The sequence below is a fragment of the Heteronotia binoei genome, chromosome 4 (assembly GCF_032191835.1).
Source record: "Heteronotia binoei isolate CCM8104 ecotype False Entrance Well chromosome 4, APGP_CSIRO_Hbin_v1, whole genome shotgun sequence".
NCBI lineage: Eukaryota > Metazoa > Chordata > Lepidosauria > Squamata > Gekkonidae > Heteronotia > Heteronotia binoei.
The window spans coordinates 21,042,684-21,066,253 of NC_083226.1; the positions used below are offsets into that span (position 1 = coordinate 21,042,684).

The window sequence follows — 23,570 nt, forward strand, 5'->3', positions numbered from 1 at the left end:
TGCATATATTCCCAGCTACTGATAGTGAAATGTTTATATGATGCTTTAAAACACTGGTATGTGTTTTTTAAGGAATCCTAGGTATAAGGAAAGTAGAACTGAGTGTGCCTTAGAAGAACTGTTTATGCCTGTGACAATCACCAAAGTCTTTGTGTATCTTGGTATCTTATGGGGATGCCATGACATGCCATATTCCCATGTTGTCTGTCTGTTATGTGCGCAGGCTTATGTGCACGGGTGACGTCTGCCCTAGAGGCCTATAAAGGTCTGACTTTCCCAATGTCTGTGTTGGACTGCATGAAAAGATTATGGGATGCACAGAGTCTGCATCTTCCGAAGGAAGGAATAAAGAATCCTGGCAAGCTATGCCAGAGTATTATGGGATGTGCCCACTGGCCCTATGCCCCCCAGTGGTTTTTACGGTCTGTACATGGCTAGGGGGGCAGGGTAGGATTATCCTATGCCCAATGGGTGTTTCTTAGTGGGGAGATGTTGGTCCAGAGGGGCTATTTGGGTCTTGTGAACTGTTCAGCAAGGTCCTTTTTCCATGCAGGCTTGGCTGGCCGAAGGAGAAACAGTGTGCCAGGGATTATTATGGGCTGTGTGACCAGGGGGAGGGCAGGTGGGGTGGGGGGGGAGAAAGATGCCTGGTAGGCAGTGGCTAAAAGAGTTGCTGGTAGTATTATGGGATGCCTCACTGGGGGGGGGCGGGGAGCTATTATGGTATGCCTCTCTGAGGAGGGAGAGGTGGAAAGGGTCATATTATGGGATGTCTTGGGTGTGACTATTATGGGATACCAGTTCTGGAAGGGGGGGGCTCTTATGGAATATTTCAGAGAGATTGGGAAGGGAGGAGCGCTTGTTATGGGATGCCAGACTTGGCAACCGAGAGAAAAGTGTGTGTGTGTGTTTGGTTATTATGGGATGTCTCAGTGAGTGATGGGGGACTGGCTGGGAGAGGGGAGGAAGAAGGGAGGGGAAGGTGATGACTATTATGGGATGCTCAGGGCAGTGAGACCGGTGCCTGTGGGAGGACGAGGAGGGGGGGGGAAGGAAAGAGAGAATGCGATTATTATGGGATGCCTGGGTTGAGGGGGGGTTAGGGTGACTATTGTGGTATGTATGAGTAAGGGCGGGTTATTATGGGATATTTCCGTGAGGGGGGGGGAGAGAAAGAGAGAGAAAGAAAGAGGGAAAGAAAGAGAATGTATGACTGGCCGGTCACTAGTCGGGATTATTATGGGATGTTTTGGGAGGTGATTATTATGGGATGCGGGACGCCGGGCTGGGAGTTCTGTGGCGGCAGAGGCGCGCGCGGCGGGGGGGGGGAGGGGAGGAGGAGGGTGTCGAAAGAAGTATTATGGGATGCCTCAGTTGAAGGTGGCGCGCGCGGCGGGGGGGGGGAGTTTGCTGAGGTGACGGGGGTGGGCCCCGTCGCCATGGCGCCGGGCGTATTATGGGATGGAGGCGGGAGTGAGTGTGGGGGGGTGAAAGGGGGAGGGGCCTGGCCGGGGCTGCCTTTTTTTTTCTCCCTCCCCCCCCTTTAAGAGGCGGCGCCGGAGCCGGAGCCATTTTCCCTTCAGCGGCGTCGAGAAATAAGAAGCCGGGACGCCCCGAGTCCGGTGAGGGGGGAGGAGAAAGAAAGCACCGGGGGGGGGGGCGGGGGAGAAAGTCAAAAAGGGGGAGGACTGGGAGGCCCCCCAACCCCCGAGGGAGGGGCCTCAAGCGCCCCCCTCCCCTCCCCTCCCCCAATCCGCGGGGGGGCTCCAACCGTCGCCCCTCTACGAGACACGTGGGGGCGCCTCCAACGGCCGCCCCCTCCGAGAGAGAGACACGTGTGGGGGGGCGTGTGTCTCATCTGCCCCCCCCGGCCGCCACCCCCTTCTCCCCTCCCCACATCTCTAGGGGGAAAGGGAAGCCCCCCCCACGAGGGTCCCTGTCCCTTCGCTGTGCCCCTCAGAAATGCCTCCCCCCATTGCAGTTCCCCCCCCTCCTCCTCTTCTTTCTCCCCGCCCCCCTCCAGTCTGGGCTGGACTTCTGCCTCCTGCCCACTCAGGCGGGGGTGAGGTTTCCCTTGGCCTTTCTTTCCCTGGCCCTTTTTTGTGGGGGGGGGGGGGGGTTAGTTGTTTAAACCTTGAACCCTTTTGGGAAATCTCCTGCCCCAACTCTTCTCCACCCCCGCCCCAGCCAGAGCCTGGCTTAAAATCTGAAAGGGGAACTCTCCCGTTTTCAAAACAGGGAGCCTCAAAGTGGTAAGTTTAGGTGTTTTCGATGATTTGATGTTTTTGGTAGAGGTTTCTCTTCTCTCCCCCCCATTTTGCACAGCTTTTATCTAGCTGCAGGTTACATAGGAGAACTGGAAGTCCCCAAGCCGGCCTTCCCGTCCACTTATTTTGTGATGGGGGTAATTGACAGCAGAGGAGGGGGGGGGGATGAGTATTTGTGGTTGGGGGAGATCCTCTGTATCGTTGGGCCCTCTTTGGCTGCTGGCTTCTTTGGGGCTGCTGCTTCTAACGTGACTTTTCCGCTCCTTTTTCCGTGCCCCCCCCCCAGCGCATCGTTGGCATTGGCAATAAGGAGGTGCCAAGGGGTGGCGGGCGCTGCTTGAGCCTCTGAATCGCAGGCCATGGCTTCGGGCATCGGATCACCATCGCCGTGCTCCGCCGGCAGCGATGAGGAGGAAATGGAGATCCTGATGAACAACAGCATCCACCAGCACCAGGGTACCCCTCAGGGTGAGGCTCCTGTGACTTCTTTGGGGGGGGGAGAGGGATGACTGAAGCAAGGAACAAAAGAGGTGTCAGCAGGATCACACTGCACCAGCCAAGGTCCTTGTAATGGGGCTGGACCTGAAGGAGGTTGCTTGGCCTTGTGAACTGGTCAGCAAGGCCCTCTGGGTTTGCAGCGCTTTCTGATATCGCTACCTCTTGTTGCGAAAGATCCCAAAGTTTGGGTCTGGGGTTGGAGGCTGTGGAATAAAAAAAATTGTTTGGAACTTTTCATTTGGGGTTTCTGATGAATCGCTGCCTACTGTCACTTGCATACTAGCTGCTGCCTGCCTGGTCTATTTCTGTCGCTTCCTGCTTTGGCCCTCCCTTCCCCCCCTCCCACCTAGAGAGACTTTTCTTCCCAACCGTTCCAAACAGGCGGCTTGCTATTCTGTAGCCTGTGTGTTCTCCTTCAGTTTGACTAGTGGATGCAGGAAGACGCTACACAAGGAAAAGTTCTGTTTACTAGGAACCCACGTGTGTGTTGCAGAAAAGCATTTCTCTTCTCGCTTGTGTCCATTTCCTAAATGTGATGTTAATTTCTTAGATGTGGGGGTGGGAACATAGCATGTGTTGGTGATGGAGAGAAGGGGACAATTGTGGATGGGGGGGGGGGGAGCCCAAATTTAAGGCTGCTGAAGGGAGCATGAGATAAAGATGCAGCCTGACTTTCTTCCTCTCTTGCTCACTTAAGAGCTCAGATATTCTCTGTCCAAAGCAATCTGTGCCCTGGGCTACTCCGTGACCCACTTTTTCTCCCCAGCCGCACCCTGTGTTGTTTCTTGTGGGTCTTTCTTCACCATAATTCTGCCTTTGCATGATGGGGAGGCCTGCTCAATGTGGTGGGGAGGGGATATGTCTTTTACCCCACCTCTTTTGGCTCTGGTCATCCTCAGCAGTGATTGAGATCGGTTGTCAGACGGAGGTGCCTTCTGCTGAGTGAGGTTGAGGGCAGCAGAGGTGATTTAGGAGTGCTTCTTGTACTGTCATTGATAGTGATTTTATTGTAATTGCTCACTCGTTGGTCCTTAAATTTAGGGATGTGGATTGTTAGGGTAGTCTGTTTTGTAGGCCAGAAAGCATTCCAAGGAGGCCAGGGTTAGTCCTGCTGCTGGATATCAGAAGGCCTAGCAGAAGAGCTGAGGGAGGGTGCTTGGATCTGCATCTGAGCCGGCAAGTCTGGGAGGACAGAGGATGGGAAAGCCATGCTGGAGGAGGAAACGCAAGGGAAATACTTCTGGCACAGGATACATTTGCCGGTTAGGGAATGCAGGCCTCCACCCGGCCCAATTTCCCCTCCGCTCCTCGCCTTTCGGGTTGCAGCAAGCTGCCGTGACCTGTGGCTTTCCCCCATCCTGCCCAGCGCCTGTGGTTAGGAGGCCATTTTCCCTTGGAGGGAGAGCTACTGACTCCGGCTGAGTGAAATGGGCGGGGGTGGCTAGCTGATGGGGGGGGAGGGGAGAGGGAGAATGGCTGGTTGCTGTGGATCCTGTCACAAAGGAAGCCGCCGGCTGGCTGTGCCCCTCTGGGCTTGTGGGGGTGGGGGGAGAACAGATGGGAGTGTGGTCTGCGGGGGTGAGGAGTGACGTGTGCCGCGTTGGGGGGGGGTGAGAAGCAACTGAGTTTGAAGATTGCATTTGCATAAAGAGGAGGTGATTGCTGCGGCTGGCACCTGAATAGGCACCTGGCGTTGAAATGGAAGGCGACTGTCTCAGTAGGATGGGGAGTATGGCCAGCTGCTGGCTGAGTTTGCTGTAAAAAAAATCCCTCCAGGAGTGCTGAGAGATGGAGAGCTTGACCACTTCCTCCCTTCAAAAAATCGCTGCTGAACTCTTGGGTTCTCCCCCCACTTGTATAATCTCAGATAATTTTCATTTGGAAGCGGCAGTGGCTTGGTGTTGAATGCCACAAGTGAGGTTTATAACTTTCCTGTTCTGAAAACCCATTGTTAGTTCAGTTTTTTTCACATGAAATTTATGGCAAATGAGGATTTGAGTGATTCTTGGAGAATAGGTCTCTCCGTGGCTACTAACCATGGCGACTGGTAGGAGCCCACAAATTCAGAGGCAGTAAATCTCTGTATACCAACGCCAAGAAGTGACATCAGGGGAAGGCCTCAGCCTCTGTGCCCTGTTATTGGACCTCCAGAAGAGCCAGTTGGCCACTGTATGAGACAGGATGCTAGACCAGAGGACCACTGGTCTAATCCAGCAGGGCTGCTTGTAAGTTCTTAGTGGACAACAGAGCTTGTGAGCTGTAGGCTGGCTGTTCTCAAACTATGGTTGATCCTTCATGGAGGCACAAGACACTGAAAGGGAGAAAGATTGTGTTGAGGGAAGAGATATGATTGGAAGAGAGGTGGAGCTTCCTCCTTCTGCCAAGACCTGGATGAGTATCTTTGGGCAAAGGACACTTGGTGATTCACCTGAGGTTTTAGAGATTGTGCTGCCCCTACTGTTTTGTCATCCCAGTCTGGTTTGGGAAGGAGCAAATGCAGGAAGATCTGCTGCTTTCTTTTAGGGGAAACTCCTTAAGTGAGACTCTTAAAGAGAGAATGAAAGAGATCATACTCCACTCCTTTACCAGTATTGGACTGCTAGTATAATTTACAAAGTCAAGCAGCAGGAGGAGGCTGTGAGTGAAGATCTTGGCACAGTGGAATAGATTATTGGTGTCGCTGGTATCCCTTGCAGTAGCAAAAAGTGAAGAAAGGTGGAGGGGGGTTAAAATGCTGAGGAGCACCGTTGCATGATGGGGTTTGATAGACTGGTGAGGCAGAATCAGGACAATGTAAACAGTGCACAGTCCGGCTTAATGGCATGGCTGTGGGGTTTGATGCATTATGTGGGCTTTGGGAAATTAGTTGTCATCTCCCCCAACTTCTTGTACTTATTCTCCCCCTAGAACCTGAAGAAGAGCCAGAAGAAGAGTTGTTATCTGAGGCAGAGATGCCAAAAATTAAAAAGAAGAAGAAGCCCAAGAAACAGAAGGAACCCAAAGTACCCAAGCTCAGTAAGCGACAGAAAAAAGAGGTGAGGGAGTAGAGCCAGGGCTATGTAGGGGGAGGAAAGGGTCATGCTGTGCGGATGGGTCTGCATGCCGAGTCTGGTGTCCTTGGGGCAAGAGCAAGGGAAGAGAGCCAGCGGAATGCTCAGATTCCTCTCTGCTCTCTCTTTCCACCTCCTAGCTTGGTGACAGCTCCGGTGAAGGGAATGAGTTTGTGGAGGAGGAAGAGGAGGTGCTGCTACGCTCGGACAGCGAAGGAAGCGATTACACCCCCGGCAAGAAGAAGAAGAAGAAACTGGGACCTAAGAAGGAGAAGAAGAGCAAGGCTAAGCGCAAGGAAGAAGAGGAAGAAGAGGAAGAGGATGACGATTCTAAGGTGAGGGGGAAATGCTTTAAGTGCCCCACAAAGCTCCTGGGACGAGCAATTCCATTGCCCTGCTGATGCTCTCCTCTTCCCCTTGCTGGCCTACCGAAAAGTAGTTGTGGAGGGCTGGGATTCAAGGTACCACTGAAACTGGGTTGGGTTTTTCCATCTTGGTACAGTCCTGGTTGTGGGGGGAGGGGCTAGATGTTGGGTGTCTCATGTTCTTCATTTTTCTGCCTGGACCTCCTCTTCCAACCCTTCCATTCCTTGTCAAGTGTTCTGCTCATGACTGGGAAAGTCTGCTTATGGAAGTTATGCTCGCTCGCTCTCTCTTGCTACCAACTTTGTCCATCTCAACAGGAGCCCAAGTCTTCCGCTCAGCTCCTAGAGGACTGGGGCATGGAGGACATTGACCACGTTTTCACAGAAGAAGATTACCGCACTCTCACCAACTACAAAGCCTTCAGCCAGTTCGTCAGGTGAGTTCTTCCAGCATTTAGATCTCTGGACCTAATGCTCTGAGAGTTGGTGGAGTGTGGGCGTTACAAGTGTGTACTGCGAGGCAAATTGCTGTTTGGTGCTCCATTGTGCATTTGTCAGGAATCTATAGGCAAGCTTAGCTACTCAACTGCAAAAGGAGGATGAGGTGTTTGTAATGGTGCTGGCCTACTTTTGAAGACATTCTGAGATAATGTGCGTGAAGCACTCTTGATGTTTTGGGGAAACGGCTATATAAATACAAGGCACCCTAAGAAGACCTGGTACTTTAAATGTAGCAGATTCCCTGAGACTGTAGTTAGTAGAGGAGGGAAAGACTGAAATGCAGCCAACAAAGCAATTGATGACCAGAGATCTATCACTTACGGCAAACCCAAAGCTTAAGAAACTTGAAGAAATTACATTTCAATTGCGATTGATGTTATAGCTGACAATTTCTGTAAGTTGTTCGCAAGGCAGTGTTTTTGGCTGAAAAAGTGTAATCAAATGCAATAAACAAACACTTCAGCATTCGCAAATGAAAACGTTTCCCCCATGTAAACTTGTTTGCAGTTAGTTATGGGAATAAGGTAGCTAGTTTTCTTGAGAAGTGAGTCTTAACTTGGATGAAGCTTCCTGAGAAGTCAGCAGCACCTAGTAAATAACTGCTTCCCCCCCTCTCTCCTTCCCCCCTCCAGACCGCTTATTGCTGCCAAGAATCCCAAAATTGCTGTCTCAAAAATGATGATGGTGCTGGGGGCCAAGTGGCGAGAGTTCAGCACCAACAACCCCTTCAAAGGGAGCTCTGGAGCATCCGTGGCTGCAGCCGCTGCGGCTGCGGTAGCTGTGGTGGAGAGCATGGTGGCAAACGTGGATACGGTCCTGCCTCAGCCCCCCGTGGAAGTGCCTCTCCGAAAGGCCAAGACCAAGGAGGGCAAAGGTGAGAGCAGCATGTGCACAGAAGGTTAAAGTATCTAGCTCTCTGCTCGTCCCTCCTTCTAGCCACTTTGACCAAAGGTGGTATAGAGGACGCTTTGAGACCTTGCTGGTCATCTCTTGTAAAGTCTCTTTTAGCCAACGCCCTCCTGTGGCCTGCTTTTCAGTGGCTTGTGCTACGAGCTCTTAAGTGATACTTAATGATGGAGTGGTGGTGGCCTGTCTCTTAGGTCCCAACGCCCGGAAGAAACCCAAGCCCAGTCCTCGTGTCCCGGACATCAAAAAGCCCAAAACCAAGAAGGTGGCTCCCTTGAAAATCAAGCTGGGAGGATTTGGCTCCAAGCGTAAAAGATCATCTGTGAGTTTTCTTCTAGTAAGGGAGCGCAGAGGGAGGGAGCTTGTTCCTGCCCGCTAGGCCCTCCTGGAGGACGTGGCATTTGGGAGGCCAAGGGGTGCCACGCTGGTCTCCCATGACCTGTTCCTCTCTCTGTGGTTCAGAGTGAGGAGGATGACCTGGATGTTGAGTCGGACTTTGACGACGCCAGCATCAACAGCTACTCTGTGTCTGATGGGTCCACCAGTCGGAGTAGCCGCAGTCGCAAGAAAATGAGAGCAGGGAAGAAGAAAAAGAAAGGTATGAGCACCGGTATAGATGGTGGGTGGGTGTGTTCAGGTGGGTTCATGGTTGCTTGTGGCACTGAGGACAGACATGTAAAAGTTTGATGGTTGTGGGAAAAACGTGAATTGTGTTAAAACAATTTGTGGGTCTTTCATGGGGTAAATCCTGCAGCGCGGGGCAGGCATTATGGGGAAATCCTCAAGGTTTCTTGAGGCCTTTTATCTGTTGTGTACCACAGCCAGTTTGATGTTGATTGGGATCTAATCCCACACTCCGGACTGCCACCTCTGCAGCTATAGCTGTCTGAACTTTTACTCTCTTGAGCCTTCCTCATGCCGCGGAGAGCAGAGCTCTGGTGTTCTCTTTGTTGCATGAAGGACTTGCTGCTCATGCCCGCTGCATCATGCCTTGCCCGCTTCCCCTTCCCTTCTAGGAGAAGAGGATTCTGCTGCCACCGTTGATGGATACGAAACAGACCACCAGGACTACTGTGAGGTGTGCCAACAGGGGGGAGAGATCATCCTGTGTGACACTTGCCCTCGTGCCTACCATATGGTTTGTCTGGATCCAGATATGGAGAAAGCGCCAGAGGGCAAGTGGAGCTGCCCGCACTGTGTGAGTTCTCAGTTCTACGTTAGCCAGCAGGCAGACAAGGCAAGCGGCAGGCAGAGAGTGCTCGCTGGGGCTCTCGGCTCCTCGTCCTGACCAGTTTCCGTTCCCACCTTCAGGAGAAAGAGGGCATCCAGTGGGAAGCCAAGGACGACAACTCAGAGGGCGAGGAAGCCATGGAGGACGTTGTGGGGGACGCTGAGGAGGAGGACGATCACCACATGGAGTTCTGCCGTGTCTGCAAAGACGGAGGGGAGCTGCTTTGCTGCGATGCCTGCCCTTCTTCCTACCACATCCACTGCCTGAATCCCCCTCTGCCAGAGATTCCCAATGGAGAGTGGCTTTGCCCGCGCTGTACTGTGAGTCCTTGCACTCCTTCGTAAATGGTGACATTGGAAGCCCCACAAGTAAAGGTGCTTTGTAATCTAGGCTTCTCACAGTCAGGTTCTGCGTTAGAAGCGTATGATGGCTCTTCTGGATCAACTGGATTTGAGTCCAGTAGCACCTGAAAAGAGCAGCAAGATTTCCAGGGTATGAGCTTTTGAGAGCCAGAAGGGGGCTTTGAATCTTGTGAAACTTATGCTCTTGAAGTCGCATTGGTCCTTAAGGTGATTCCAATGTAGTTCTGCTGCAGACGAACTTTGGTTGCCCTCCTGAAACTTTTGGTTCGGGCTCTGAACGCAGATGACGTTTTTGTACTCCTAACCAGTGTTCCCTCTAAGCTGAGTTAGTGAGTTAGCTCACAGTTTTTTAGCCCTTGGCTAAGCTCAGGAAAAATGGCCCCAGAGCAAGCTAATTTATGCAGCAGCTCACAACTTCAATGCCAGTAGCTCACAAAGTAGAATTTTTGCTCACAAGACTCCACAGCTTAGAGAGAGTATTGCTGATTCCTGCTTACAGATTTTGTTTGGTGTCAATGGCAACTAGTTTTTGCGAATTGTTTACCTGATTTTTAAAAAAGCAATTAAAGCTGTGCTCTCGGGTGTGAACTACAGGATCACTTACAAGCTGTAGCAAAAATGCAGTTGGAGCCTTAGATTCTAAAAATGTGAACGAAATAGGAGTGTGAATTTGGTGCAGGATGTCATTGTGTTGAGGAACAGTAGGCAGGATTGGGCTGCTCTTTGAGATGTATGTGGCAGATGCAGCTGTTCATGCGAAACTGTCAGGAACTTAAAATTAAAAAGCACAGGGTTGTTTTTTCCTCGTAATTGTCTGAGATAGAGATTTAGGACATTTGCTTATGGACTTCAGAAGTGAAGCACGGTAGTAGTTTACCTTCTGAGTGAGTCTGGATAGGTCTTCAAGATTCTAGAGCTTGCGTCTGCTTATAGGATCTCAGAAGGGAGTATAAATTTGAGCTCCAAATATTAGAGTAATGGGAACCACTAACAAAGCTTGCCAGATGCTTATACCTGCAATGAACGTATCTGACATCTTAAGCAAGTAACTTATCAGCTTTAAAAGGGGATTAGATAGACTCATGGAGAATAAGTCTATCAATGGCTTCTAGCCATGGTGACGGAGGGGAACCTCCACATTCTAAGACGCTAAACCTCTGAATCCCAGAGCCAGAAGGCAACATCAGGGGAAGGCCTCAGCCTCTGTGTCCTGTTGCTGGGTGCACAGAGGAACTGGTTGGCCGGTGTGTGAGACAGGACGCTGAACTAGATGAACCACTGGTCTGATTCAGCAGGGATGTTCTTGTGAGAATGGAGGCAAGAGAATGTGGGAAGTGTTCCTAACACTTTCATCTCTTTGCAGTGCCCACCTATGAAAGGCAAGGTGCAGAAGATCTTGACTTGGAAATGGGGGCAGCCCCCTCTACCCACACCTGTGCCACGGCCAGCTGACGCAGACCCAAACGCTCCTTCACCGAAGCCCCTGGAGGGAAGACCGGAGCGACAGTTCTTTGTCAAATGGCAGGGCATGTCCTATTGGCATTGTTCGTGGGTGTCTGAACTACAGGTATGCAAAGGCTGTATCTCCTCCTCCCTTCCCCTGTCAAAGCAAAGACATTGACTTAGACCTACGTTGTTTCTCTAACATGTAAACTGCTTCTGTCTCTGCCTCAGCTGGAGCTGCATTGCCAGGTCATGTTCCGCAATTACCAACGCAAGAACGATATGGATGAGCCCCCTGCAGGCGATTTCGGGGGAGAGGAAGAGAAGAGCCGCAAACGCAAGAACAAGGACCCCACCTTTGCAGAGATGGAGGAGCGCTTTTACCGCTATGGGATCAAGCCAGAGTGGATGATGATCCATCGGATTCTCAACCACAGGTGGTGAAGAGATCCAGTTGGCCCCCGGTCTTTTGAAATCTTTGATACTTGATTGTATTTGACATGGAAGCGCCCCTGGATAAGGAGAGGTCTGAGATACGCGCTGGGGTGTGTGTTTGTGTGCGTGCACACATGCAATCACCTTTTAAAATGTGTGCTGCCTTTCTGCTTTTAAAGGAAAAGGAACAACCACACCTTTTAATAGGTGGTTGCCTAACAAACTAAACTGTATGTAAATAAATATACTTAATTCATTCTCTAATGTATCTGCGTCAAAATCATTAAATCATGCAATTCCAGCAAGATGTAAGACATGGCAATGTAACACAATATAGAAATATTACAACCCTCGAAGGCTTAGTCTGCTCCTTGCATCAATTTTAGTTTGTGAAGCTAAAATTGTGAGACAGCATAAAAATATGAATAGTATAAACCCTACGGATAATTAGAATCGTAGAGTTGGAAGGGACCTCCAGGATCATCTAGTCCAACCCCTTGCAAAATGCAGGAAATTCACAAATACTTCCCCCTGAATTTACAGGATCCGCATTGCTGTCAGATGGCCCATCTAGCCTCTGTTTAAAAACCTCCAGGGAATATAGTCTGTTTCAGACGAAGTTCTTTTTCAAGGGTTTAAATATTATCATAAACAGTCAAAGACTCATAATGAACTTGCTGCTTTTGCTGGCTCGTGTTGAACACATTTCTTTAAGCAAGGTGGTACAAAGAGTCACAGGTACAGTGTTCTATGCCATAAATGCATCTGGTAAAGTTTTTTAACTCCATGGTGAATAGGGCGTAAATTTTTCACCAGTTGACAGTGGAGAAACTCCAGGAGATTTTCCTCTTGAAGCAACGCAGCTGCACATGACCCAGTGAAAGTGGCAAGTTCATTAAAACAATGAGTCTTTGATCACTTAAAATATTTAAACCCTTGAAAAAAAGACTTCATCTGAAACGGACTATATAGTGATGAATTATCTGTAGGGCTTATACTATTCATATTTTTATGGTGTGTCCTGGTTTTTGCTTTATAGACCGTTTTGAAGCAAGGAGCGAACTAAGTCTTTGGGGTTTATGATATTTCTATACTGTGTTACATTGTCACGTCTTAACTTGATGGGATGGTATTATTCAATGATTTTGACACAGACACATTAGAGAAGGTGTGTGTTCATATGGGGCGGGAGTGCCCCTTTTGGAAGGCCTCTCCTTGGGGAATACACTTCCCAGCCTTGGGATCATTACCAAGTGTGGGCAGAACGCATTAAAGTAGGAGACATAGCTCTTTGCACTTGATGTCTTCACTTTGTGCTGATGCTCCTATCGTCCAAAGGAAGAGGGTCAAAACCACACCCTTATTAATTTGAAGGCTGATGAGCCAGATTTGTGCCTGCTGTATTTCCATAGGCAGATGGGTCACCATCAGGCCTCAGATTCAGTGGGAGCTCACAGGCGCACAGCTCCTGAACCTTTCTGAAAGTTCCACCTCCTCCTCCTGAGAGTTCCATCTCCTTGTCCATGGAATAGTAGGTGCAGCTGCATAACAATCCCTGGATGAGCTCCACCACCTATTTTTCTACAAACCGACCCCTGGTCACCGTTATGGGGAGAATGAGAACAAGAAAGATAGATAGATAGATAGATAGATAATTTTATTTATAGATAATTTTATTTATATCCCGCCCTCCCCGTCGGAGCAGGCTCAGGGCGGCCACTCTCATCTCTTGGATGACATGCATTTTGTCTCTTTCTCCTTCCAGTGTGGATAAGAAGGGGAACGTTCACTACCTGATCAAGTGGAGGGACCTGCCCTATGACCAGGCCTCTTGGGAAAATGAGGAGGCAGAAATTCAAGATTATGATATCTACAAGCAGGCGTATTGGAACCACAGGTAAGAATGTGAGGGTTTTTTTGTGGGAAGGATGAGTGAGAGTTCTATTGGCTATGCTTTTGCTTCACTGGTATCTTGGATAGAGCTTGCTTTATAGAATAGATCTTGCTTAGATAAAAATATGGAGCACAGGTCCATCAGTGGCTATTAGCCACAGTGTATGGAGCACAGGTCCATCAGTGGCTATTAGCCACAGTGTATGGAGCACAGGTCCATCAGTGGCTATTAGCCACAGTGTATGTGTGTATATAACATTTTTTGCCACTGTGTGACACAGAGTGTTGGACTTGATGGGCCGTTGGCCTGATCCAACATGGCTTCTCTTATGTTCTTATGTTCTTATGCTTGCTTTCTCTCTCTTTGAAAGGATTGGTGATTTTCTGTCTTTTACAGATTTTTTCCAGAGCAATAATCTTTTCCCCTCCTCTCAACTTCAAGTGTTATTACTGATCAGAGTCTATTCTTGCATGTCTTTTAAGAGAGTTTTGTGCTCTACAGATAACAACTTGCTGGTGATCCTTGGCCCTAGAGATGCCCAGGGCCTTTCTAGTTCTGGCCCCGACCTGGTGGAACTCTCTGCCTGTTGCCATCAGGGCCTTGCAGGATCTTAGGCAGTTTCAGAGGACCTGTAAAGCAGAGATGTTCCGCCATGCTTTTGGTTGAGGCCAGCAACGGTTTTCTGTTGAATGGCACCCTCTATCCTTCCCCTTCCATAATTCTTGGATTTTGTGCTGTTTCCCCCTGCCCAGAAAGTGGCCAGGTAGTCCAGAACTGGGATGGAAAACTTACAGGGCACCATCTTAGTCTGATTTTCTTCAGTTTTCCATCAATTAATGTTCTGTACATTTGTTTCATGGCATTATACCTTCTTTGTACATTGTCCAGAGCCCAGCACAAGCTGGGATAGGGTGATTAATGAATCAAATAAATAATAATAATAATCAGCCTGTGTGTGTTGTGCTCTTTCCCCTTTCCCCTCTTTTCACAGGGAGTTAATGAGGGGTGAAGAAGGAAGACCCGGCAAGAAGATAAAAAAAGTGAAGTTGCGGAAACTGGAGAGGCCCCCAGAAACACCAACTGTAGATGTAAGTTACACCTTCCCAAGTGTGGGAGCTGCTGGAAGGAAAGCAGGCATATATTGGCTGTGTGGTTTGTGTCTTCAGGGTGGGGGCTGGGGGCCCCATGGTGTGTCCAGATGCTCTCTCACGGTGAAGGGAGAACTACGCCGTCAGGGCAAGCCTGTGGATTAATGCATCCTGTGGAAACTTGGCCTCCAGCCAGTTTTGTTGGTACCGCGTAGCTGCAGAGGAGAAGCCTCGGCTCAGCATGGGAGATAAGTTCCGCTCCGGGCCAGCTTCTCTTGCTGAGAGGTGCCTCCCCAGCAAGCATAGAAGGAGGCTGTGGAGAGAAATGGGGGTGATGCCTTTTGTGGCACTAAGAGAACGGGGAAAGGGACAAGAGCAGCACCCAAGCAGCATGGTGTAATAGTTAAGAGCGGTGGACTCTACCCTGGAGATCTGGGTTTGACTCCCCACTCCTCCACATGAAGCCAGCTGGGTGACCTTGGGCCAGTCACTGTTCTCCCAGAGCGCTCTCACCCCCACCTACCTCACATGGCATTGTAGGGAGAGAAAGGGAAGGTGATTATAAGCTGCTGAGACTCCTTCAGGGAGTAATGAACGGGGTATAAAAAACTACTCTTCTTGATTTGCTGGCCCTGGTTGAAAGGGAGCTGTGTGTGCAACCCTAAACTCTCTGGTGGAAGGTCAGGATTAAAAAAAGAGATGGAAATAATTTCTCCGTGATTCTAATCAGCGCCCCAATCACGTGTCACAAACAGAAGGCCCAGGCCCTGCATACACTTAAAAAATATAGCTATATGCTGTTGTCTGTGATTGGTGTTGTGTAGAAATGGGTTTTTGGTTCCCGTGCATGCCACAGAATGGTGGTGTATGGCTCAAAGGTACACAAGTTTGGCACATATGTAATCACCAGCATCCAGTTAAAACATGATGCTGAGCTGGTTGAACCCTGCATGGGTAATTCCCTTCACCCCCAAACTGTTCCTGGTGCCTCATCGTTTATGATCAGGGAGCAGTTTATCATTATCACACTTTACAGTACATGCACACGAAACAGTACTGGAATTGCCCGTGGCTGGTTTCAGGGTATAAGCTCTTTAATAGTGCTTGGGATGCAAGTTTGTTTTATTTCGTCTCTGAACTGGGACTTCGCATGTTGAGCCAGTGAAGCAAGCTTTGGCCATAGCCCCTGCTTTAGAGGAGACGCAACGAAACATTCCTTCTCTTCCCCACCACTGCAGCCGACGGTGAAGTATGACCGACAGCCTGATTACTTGGATGTGACCGGAGGAACCTTGCATCCGTACCAGTTGGAGGGTCTGAACTGGCTACGGTTCTCCTGGGCCCAGGGCACCGACACCATCCTGGCTGACGAAATGGGTCTGGGGAAGACAGTACAGACGGCTGTGTTCCTGTATTCGCTGTACAAAGAGGTGAGCTGCTGTTGTGGCTTGAAGTGTACCTTGAACCCCCTTCCAGATGCATTCTTCCCTCAGTCTTAGCATCTCCGTATCTGCCCACAGGGACACTCGAAAGGACCGTTCTTAGTAAGTGCCCCATTGTCCACCATCATCAACTGGGAAAGGGAATTTGAGATGTGGGCCCCGGATATGTACGTGGTGACTTACGTGGGGGACAAAGACAGCCGGGCCATCATCCGTGAGAACGAGTTTTCCTTTGAAGACAATGCTATACGTGGAGGAAAGAAGGCTTCCAGGATGAAGGTAGATATGCCCAGTTTATGCGGGTTTGCTTCCTGTTTTAACATATGAACATATGAAGCTGCCTTTTACTGAATCAGACCCTCGGTCCATCAAAGTCAGTATTGCCTACTCAGACTGGCAGCGACTCTCTGGGGTCTCAAGCTGATGTTTTTCATGCCTTCTTGTCTGGACCCTTTTTAGTTGGAGATGCCGGGAATTTAGCCTGGGACCTTCTGCTTACCAAGCAGATGCTCTACCACTGAGCCTCCCTGCATACTTCTGAGTAGTTAGAGTGGGGGTGACCAGACTTGCTTAACATAAGAGCCACAGAGACCAAATGTTAGATTTTGAGAGCCACAAGACATGAACATCAGATGTTTGAAAGCCGGAAGGAAGGAAAGCAGATATATGGGTGAGAGAGAAGTGGAAAGAAAGCAACTTTAACTTTAAATGCATTCTCCAAGCCATTAGCTGGCTTAGCTTGGAGAAGCGATTTAAAGAAACAAATCCTTAACTGAGCTGGCCAATGGGGCAGGGCAGTGGGGGCTTCAAGAGCCACACAATATGAATGAAAGAGCCACATGTGGCTCCCAAGCCACAGTTTGGCCACGCCTGAGCTTAGAGTATCAGGTCAGGATCCAGGAGATCCAGATTCAAAACTATCCTGCTACAGAAGCTTATTGGGCAACACATTCTCAACTTAACCCACCTCTCAAAGTTGCTGTGTGGCTAACGGTGTAAACCACTATGGGGCCCATTGGGGTGAAAGGCTGAGTGTAAATAAATAACCTGTGTCCTGTGTTTGGCAGTAAAGATGGATTTGCTGGCCCAGTTGGGTTCTGTTCTGACCCAATTGATGCCTGTATCTGATTCATTTTCTTTGCAAGCTTAATGTATGCCCTGTGGTCTCTGCAGAAAGAGGCGTCTGTGAAGTTCCATGTGTTACTCACTTCCTACGAGTTGGTCACTATTGACATGGCCATCCTGGGCTCCATTGACTGGGCCTGCCTCATAGTGGATGAAGCGCACAGACTCAAGAATAATCAGTCCAAGGTAGGAACATAGTCCTTCGGCTCTGTGATAACCTGCGATTCTTTCTTCCCATCTCTTAACACAAACTGGGGGGACTTGCCTAGATCAGAAATCTCCTGAACTGTTGTCATTTAACGTTGGTTAAAATGACAAGGTGTACCTTCCCATAACTACTGATGCCATCCATACGTGTGTCCTTCTCAACAGTTTACTCTGGAAGCTTTGTCCCCCCACCCCCCCCGCAGTGACTTGCTGTGTGAACTTTTACTTTTGAACGTTATTAAAATTTGCCGGAGTGTTGTGTGGGTATTTTTACTAGCAAGAGAAGAAGTACTTAAAACATAGTTCCTCTGTTGTAGGCTCTTATTTAAACAAAATGAAAAACCCAGGTCTTCTGTGTACTTTGTTTTAGCCTCATGTGTGTTCCTCTGCGTTGCCTGTAATGTTACTCTGGGGGAATCAGTGCGTGTTCCATAGAATGGATTATGTGCAAGCAGAGAATTTGCTTGGAGAGCAAAGACAACAATTGTTTATTTTACAGAAAATTTCCCTGCCTTTCTCCCGTGATGGAGCCACCCAGGTGGCTAGCCAATTAAAACATACATAATAAAATCTCATCTTAAAAGCACATTGTTGAAAGAATTAAAACAAGAACTAAAATAACACAATATGCAGAAACAATTAAAACTTTGGGGAGAAAGGAGGGATCTCTGAGGAACACCAAACAAAACAAAAAATCTTCACCCACTGGCAGAAGACAGCAATATATTAAAAGGCAGTTCGCCTTGGGAGAGAGTTCCAGGGTTTAGGTGCCACTGTCAAGAAGGCCCTGTCTCAAGCTGCCCACCTGCTCAATCTCTTACGTACAGTAATGAATTGAATGCTCCTTGACCACCTTCTCCTTTCTTCCCTGCCCCTTCCAATGCTCTCCACAGTTTTTCCGGGTCCTGAATGGATACTCCCTTCAACACAAGCTGCTGCTCACGGGGACTCCTTTGCAGAACAACCTGGAAGAACTGTTCCACTTGCTTAACTTCCTGACACCAGAAAGATTTCAGTAAGTCCTGCATATCCCTGGTCCTCGATTGAATGGTTCCCCAGCCAAGAAATAGCTTTGTCCCATTCCCCTTCCACTTCTTCATCTGTTTAACCTTTATTGAATAGTAACACACACACACTTTTGCGATTTGCATAAAAACAATGGATGTGCAAGCTAGGATCTAAATTTATTCATGCCATGCGTATGCAGATAAAATTGCTTCTTCTAACCCAAGGATCTTTTTAAAGAACAGCTAAAATTCACAGGCATCAAAAAATCACTGAGTGAACGTATATTAAATAGGAGACACCTTTAGTATGTTTAGTTTCCTTTAGTTTTCATGGGGCTTCATCTGTTGGGTTGATAGCCTGCCTGCATTGGTGCACCTTCCCATCCCAGCCCCCTTGTGGTTGCCTGGGTCACCTGCCGCTTCAGTCCAGCCTTGGTCCTGCAGTGCCACCTTGGGCAGAAGGTGCCCAACTACAGCTCTTGACTTGCCGTTCCCACTTTCCGTTCTCTCTTCCTGAACATTTCTCTGAATTTTCCTCGTAGCAACTTGGAGGGCTTCCTGGAGGAGTTTGCAGATATTGCCAAGGAGGATCAGATCAAGAAGCTTCACGACATGCTGGGCCCGCACATGCTGAGGCGCCTCAAGGCTGATGTCTTCAAGAACATGCCTTCCAAGACGGAGCTGATTGTCCGAGTGGAACTGAGCCCTATGCAAAAGTGAGTGGGGGGTGGGGAGGAACGCTGTCCCTTTCTGGAGTTGAGCCTACCTCCTTTCTTTGTGGAGCATCCTGATGCCGATCAGACGGAGCCAAGTGGTGTCCTTCCTTCACTGTTTGTTTCAGACTGCTGGTTGGGCCTAAAACTTCCGATGCACCTGCTTCTGTCCTTTGTCACTCTCCTTGTCCCTAACAATAAGATGGACCTGTACTGGTCTTCCATGCAATTAGCTGGGGAGGGAAGGTAAAGGGACAACTCTATGATGGCTAGTACTGTGGTAGAGTGTTGTGCAAATGTATCTCTTCTGGAGGAAGAGATTAGAAAGTGGAATGTCTACTGTGTTTTCATAGGAAGTACTACAAATACATTCTGACAAGGAACTTTGAGGCACTGAATGCCCGGGGGGGTGGCAATCAAGTATCCCTTCTCAACGTAGTCATGGACTTGAAGAAGTGCTGTAACCACCCCTATCTCTTCCCTGTGGCTGCCATGGTGAGTTCCAGCTCTCCCTGGAATCTTCCAGTTCCTTGAAACACATGTAAATGTTGCTGCTTTCTGTTAGCCGTCTGCGTACCTTGGCAATAGAGCTTTTGGTTGGTTCCCTATTTGCGGGGCTTTTTTTTGAGCAGGAACGCAGTTCTGGTTGGCTTGGTGTCAGGGGTGTGTGGCCTAATATGCAAATGAGTTCCTGCTGGGCTTTTCCTACAAAAAAGCCCTGTGAGAAATAATGGTACCATCAGGGGGTATGGCCTGATACGCAAATGAGCCCCTGCTGGGCTTTTTCTACAAAAAAGCCCCACCTATTTGACCTAAGGTTTGTGTGAAAATGTCAAGCTTGAATGCAGTCAGCAGGGAGGCAAGTTTATGACTTGATGATCTCCTCTTCAGACTAGTGTAAACTGGCCCCGAATTCGAAAAATTTCTGTTAGGTCTTCTGTTTGTTGTTTTGCTGCCTCTGATGGAGCTACAAGGATTTTTCTATGTGTAAAAGCACAATGATGTGATTCCAACAAAAAGCAGGAAAAGCTCCCAGACAAGAGACACAAGCACAGAAGAAATGGAGAACCCTCTAGGATAAGCCAGGTTATCTGGCATTATGATGGGGCTGTGGCACAGTGGCACAGCATCGTCCCAGGTTCAGTCCTGCCATCTGAGAGCTGGTTTGGTGTCGTGGTGAAGTGTGCGGACTCTTATCTGATTCCCCACTCCTCTACTTGCAGCTGCTGGAATGGCCTTGGGTCAGCCATAGCTCTTGAAAGGGCAGGTACTGTAAGAGCCCTCTAAGCCCCACCCACCTCACAGGGTGTCTGTTGTGGGGGGAGAAGATAAAGGGGATTGTGAGCTACTCTGAGACTCTTCGGAGTGGAGGGCGGGACATAAATCCCAATATCATCATCTTAATGTGAAAGACCTCTGCTTGAGACCCCCTGCCAGTTTGAGTAGGCAATACTAATGTAGATGAACCAGATAAGGCAGCTTTGTGTGTGATTAAGGTCAGCAATTTAAAGAATATCTTCTGCAGCCCCTCCTGTTTATTTCTTTTACACCCAGGAAGCACCAAAGATGCCCAACGGGATGTACGATGGGAGTGCACTAATCAGGGCCTCTGGAAAGCTGCTCCTGCTGCAGAAGATGTTGAAGAACCTCAAGGAGGGAGGCCACAGAGTGCTGATCTTTTCCCAGGTACCCAAGAGCAGCGGCTCCTTTCTGCGGCTGGGTGTATCAGAGAGGCAGCCCAGATGCTGCTGGATCATCAGTGTGTGCATGTTTAGTTCTTCTCCTTAACCAAAATTCATGCCTTTGGCCTCAGATGACAAAGATGTTGGACCTGCTGGAGGACTTCCTGGAGCACGAAGGCTACAAATACGAAAGAATTGATGGCGGGATCACTGGAAATATGCGCCAGGAAGCCATTGATCGTTTTAACGGTACGGGTAGGGGGACGCCTTTGCTCCCCCCGGCTCCTTCTCAGCTTTGGTGGGGTCGATCCCCTACTGTAGCAGCCCTGTTCAATACGTTTTCCAGGAAAAAAAGGAAGGGCTAGGTATTCCAAAACAGTAATGGTGCCAGTATGGTATAGTGCAGGGGTGGCCAAACTTGCTTAACATAAGAGCCACATAGAATAAATGTCTGATGTTTGAGAGCCGCAAGTCATGAACATCAAATGTTTGAGAGCCGCAAAGAAAAGAGAGGGAGAAAGGAGATGGGGAAGAGGGAGGAGAAGTGGAAAGAAAGCAACTTTGCATGCATTCTCCAAAGTGATTTAAAGAGAGAAATGCCTTCCCCAAGCCAGCCGACAGGGGCGGTGGGGGCTTGGAGAGTCACACAATATGTTAGAGCCACATGTGGCTCCTGAGCCACAGTTTGGCCACCCCTGGTATAGTGCTTAAGAGCAGTGGACTTTATTTAATCAGGACCGCTGGGTTTGATTCCTCATTCCACATGAAGCCTGCTGGATGACCTTGGGCCAGTCACAGTTCTCTCTGCCCCCCACTTCACGTCATAAGACACATTGTGAGGAGAGAAAGGGAAGGGCAATTGTAAGCCACTTTGAGATGCCTTAGGATAGAAAAAGGTGGGATACAAAAGCCTACTCCTCTTCTTCTTTTTATTCTCTAATGGGTGAGTAATTTTCCCCCCTTTCTTCTCAGCGCCTGGAGCTCCACAGTTCTGTTTCCTGCTTTCCACAAGAGCGGGGGGTCTCGGCATCAACCTTGCCACTGCAGACACTGTGATCATCTACGACTCTGACTGGAATCCACACAATGACATCCAGGTGAGTCTGAACGGGCAGGATTCTCAGACAGAAAGGAAAGTCGGAGGAGCATGGGGGGGGGGGGATGAAGCGAGTGAAAACTCGTGGGCCGCAGGAAGAACTCCTGTGGGGGAGAAGAGAACTGATGAATCACTGCTGGGTTTTTATTTAATTTTTTTCTCAACGGCTTTTCTTCCCTCCGTCAGGCTTTCAGCCGTGCCCATCGAATTGGGCAAAACAGGAAGGTGATGATCTACCGCTTTGTAACACGAGCCTCTGTGGAAGAGCGCATCACGCAGGTGGCCAAGAAGAAAATGATGCTGACGCATCTGGTCGTGAGGCCGGGCTTGGGTTCCAAGACAGGGTCGATGTCCAAACAAGAACTGGACGACATCCTCAAGTTCGGCACGGAAGAGCTCTTCAAAGACGAGGCCACAGACGGTGGTAAGAATCTGCGTAATGCAGCACAAAGTGAGTAACGCAGCTGACTCTTCCGTGGCTCACGTGCTCCTGGCCTGTTGCTTCTCAGATACAGCAAGTCTTTGTCCCTCCAGGTGATAACAAGGAAGGCGAGGACATCAGCGTCATCCATTACGACGACAAGGCCATCGAACGCCTGCTGGACCGGAACCAAGATGAGACGGAGGATGCCGAGCTGCAGGGCATGAACGAGTACCTGAGCTCCTTCAAGGTGGCTCAGTACGTGGTGCGCGAAGAGGAGATGGGCGTAAGTATGAATTCCGCCCCCCCCCCCCCCCCCCCGCCCGTCCATGAATCTCAAGGATGGAGACTGAGGCCGTTCCATTCCTCCGGCAGGAGGAAGAGGAGGTTGAGCGGGAGATCATCAAGCAAGAAGAGTCTGTGGATCCGGACTACTGGGAGAAGCTGCTGCGTCATCATTACGAGCAGCAGCAGGAAGACCTGGCCAGGAACCTGGGGAAGGGCAAGCGCATCCGCAAGCAGGTCAACTACAACGACGGTTCCCAGGAGGACAGAGGTAGGGGTGTGTACGTGTGCGTGCAGAAGGAATGGATGAAGACGCGGACCCCGGAAGGAGAGTGGGGTGTGTGTGGATTCGGATAAGCTTACTGGGGCCTTTGCCTCTGCTTACGGTCTTGGAGGCACACGAGGATCCAGAAAGCTCGGTGAAGCTCGGCAGGTCTGGGGAGTCCTGCGTACGCCCCCCTCAGATCCCGGGATGTAAATAAAGTAATAACACACTGCTGTCTCTGTCTTTTTCCAGACTGGCAGGACGACCAGTCGGATAACCAGTCAGATTACTCTGTGGCTTCCGAGGAAGGCGATGAAGACTTCGACGAGAGATCGGAAGGTAGGTTTGCAATGGATTGTGGAAACTCAGGTATGCGTGTGGCTCTTCAGCACTGGGAAAGGAAAATGAGAAGGAGCCAGCCAAGAGTAGATAAGGTTCTTTTTTTAGCGCTTTCCCTTCTAGGACTTGATAGTGGTCTATCTAACTGATGCGTGCGTGTAAAGTGCCTTCCAGTGGACTTTTGGCAGCCCCCTAGGGTTTTCCAGGCAAGAGACTGACAGAGGAAGTTTGCCATTGCCTGCCTCTACATTTTAACCCTGGAATTCCTTGGCGGTCTCCCACCCAAATGCTAACCTGGGCAGACCCTGCTTAGCTTCCGAGATCCGACAAGATTGGGCTAGCCTGGGGCATCCAGGTCATAACGTCTGACAGGCTCTCCCGTGTTAATCTCTATTGCTCTCACCCGCCTTTTTTTTTTTTTTTTGCCTCTCCAGCTGCTCGCCGGCCCAGCCGCAAAGGCCTCCGGAACGACAAAGACAAGCCACTCCCCCCGCTGCTTGCCCGTGTGGGCGGCAACATTGAGGTGAGTGACGTCCCGTGTCGGAGCATCGGCACCTATGTGCTTTGGGCTGCCGTTGCGTCCTTCTAAGGGCTTCCCTCCCCTTCCTTTTCTCAGGTCCTCGGCTTCAACGCTCGCCAGCGGAAGGCCTTCCTTAATGCCATCATGCGCTATGGTATGCCCCCTCAGGATGCCTTTACCACCCAGTGGCTGGTGCGGGACCTCCGCGGGAAGTCAGAAAAGGAGTTCAAGTGAGTCTTCCGGGCAAGGCCAAAGGGAAGGGGTTCCTTCAATGGCTGATGGTGGAGAGAGTCTTCATTGGCGGGGAAGGTATCCATGTAAGAGACGATGCCTTCTCCTTAGAGGATATGCTCATTTCTTTCCCAGAGGTTTCTAGCCTCCTGGCACACAACCTGTCCTCTGATTAATTAATTAAATTTATTTATATC

The 23,570-nt window shown here is 49.6% G+C and overlaps 1 protein-coding gene across 7 annotated transcripts in view; it reads left to right on the forward strand.

The window, feature by feature from the left end:
* Positions 1 to 1,469: 1,469 nt before the first annotated feature.
* CHD4 (chromodomain helicase DNA binding protein 4) overlaps positions 1,470 to 23,570 on the forward strand; it is a 40,180-nt gene continuing 18,079 nt past the window's right edge. For 2 of the 7 annotated variants that reach the window (XM_060236904.1, XM_060236907.1), the window contains exons 1-29: positions 1,470 to 1,622; positions 2,554 to 2,735; positions 5,673 to 5,800; positions 5,956 to 6,150; positions 6,499 to 6,617; positions 7,314 to 7,555; positions 7,782 to 7,909; positions 8,050 to 8,185; positions 8,604 to 8,785; positions 8,899 to 9,138; positions 10,544 to 10,747; positions 10,855 to 11,060; positions 12,824 to 12,955; positions 13,944 to 14,040; positions 15,279 to 15,470; positions 15,561 to 15,761; positions 16,656 to 16,793; positions 17,708 to 17,829; positions 18,364 to 18,537; positions 18,888 to 19,029; positions 20,089 to 20,220; positions 20,348 to 20,465; positions 21,189 to 21,313; positions 21,499 to 21,763; positions 21,847 to 22,019; positions 22,109 to 22,295; positions 22,536 to 22,622; positions 23,057 to 23,145; positions 23,239 to 23,372. In XM_060236904.1, the coding sequence (XP_060092887.1) occupies positions 2,627 to 2,735; positions 5,673 to 5,800; positions 5,956 to 6,150; positions 6,499 to 6,617; positions 7,314 to 7,555; positions 7,782 to 7,909; positions 8,050 to 8,185; positions 8,604 to 8,785; positions 8,899 to 9,138; positions 10,544 to 10,747; positions 10,855 to 11,060; positions 12,824 to 12,955; positions 13,944 to 14,040; positions 15,279 to 15,470; positions 15,561 to 15,761; positions 16,656 to 16,793; positions 17,708 to 17,829; positions 18,364 to 18,537; positions 18,888 to 19,029; positions 20,089 to 20,220; positions 20,348 to 20,465; positions 21,189 to 21,313; positions 21,499 to 21,763; positions 21,847 to 22,019; positions 22,109 to 22,295; positions 22,536 to 22,622; positions 23,057 to 23,145; positions 23,239 to 23,372 (4,397 nt within the window). In that variant the 5' untranslated portion in view covers positions 1,470 to 1,622; positions 2,554 to 2,626. Of the gene's footprint in view, positions 1,623 to 2,553; positions 2,736 to 5,672; positions 5,801 to 5,955; positions 6,151 to 6,498; positions 6,618 to 7,313; positions 7,556 to 7,781; positions 7,910 to 8,049; positions 8,186 to 8,603; positions 8,786 to 8,898; positions 9,139 to 10,543; positions 10,748 to 10,854; positions 11,061 to 12,823; positions 12,956 to 13,943; positions 14,041 to 15,278; positions 15,471 to 15,560; positions 15,762 to 16,655; positions 16,794 to 17,707; positions 17,830 to 18,363; positions 18,538 to 18,887; positions 19,030 to 20,088; positions 20,221 to 20,347; positions 20,466 to 21,188; positions 21,314 to 21,498; positions 21,764 to 21,846; positions 22,020 to 22,108; positions 22,296 to 22,535; positions 22,623 to 23,056; positions 23,146 to 23,238; positions 23,373 to 23,570 lie in introns of those variants that run through there. The other 5 variants (XM_060236908.1, XM_060236911.1, XM_060236905.1 and 2 more) reach the window with 5 other exon arrangements.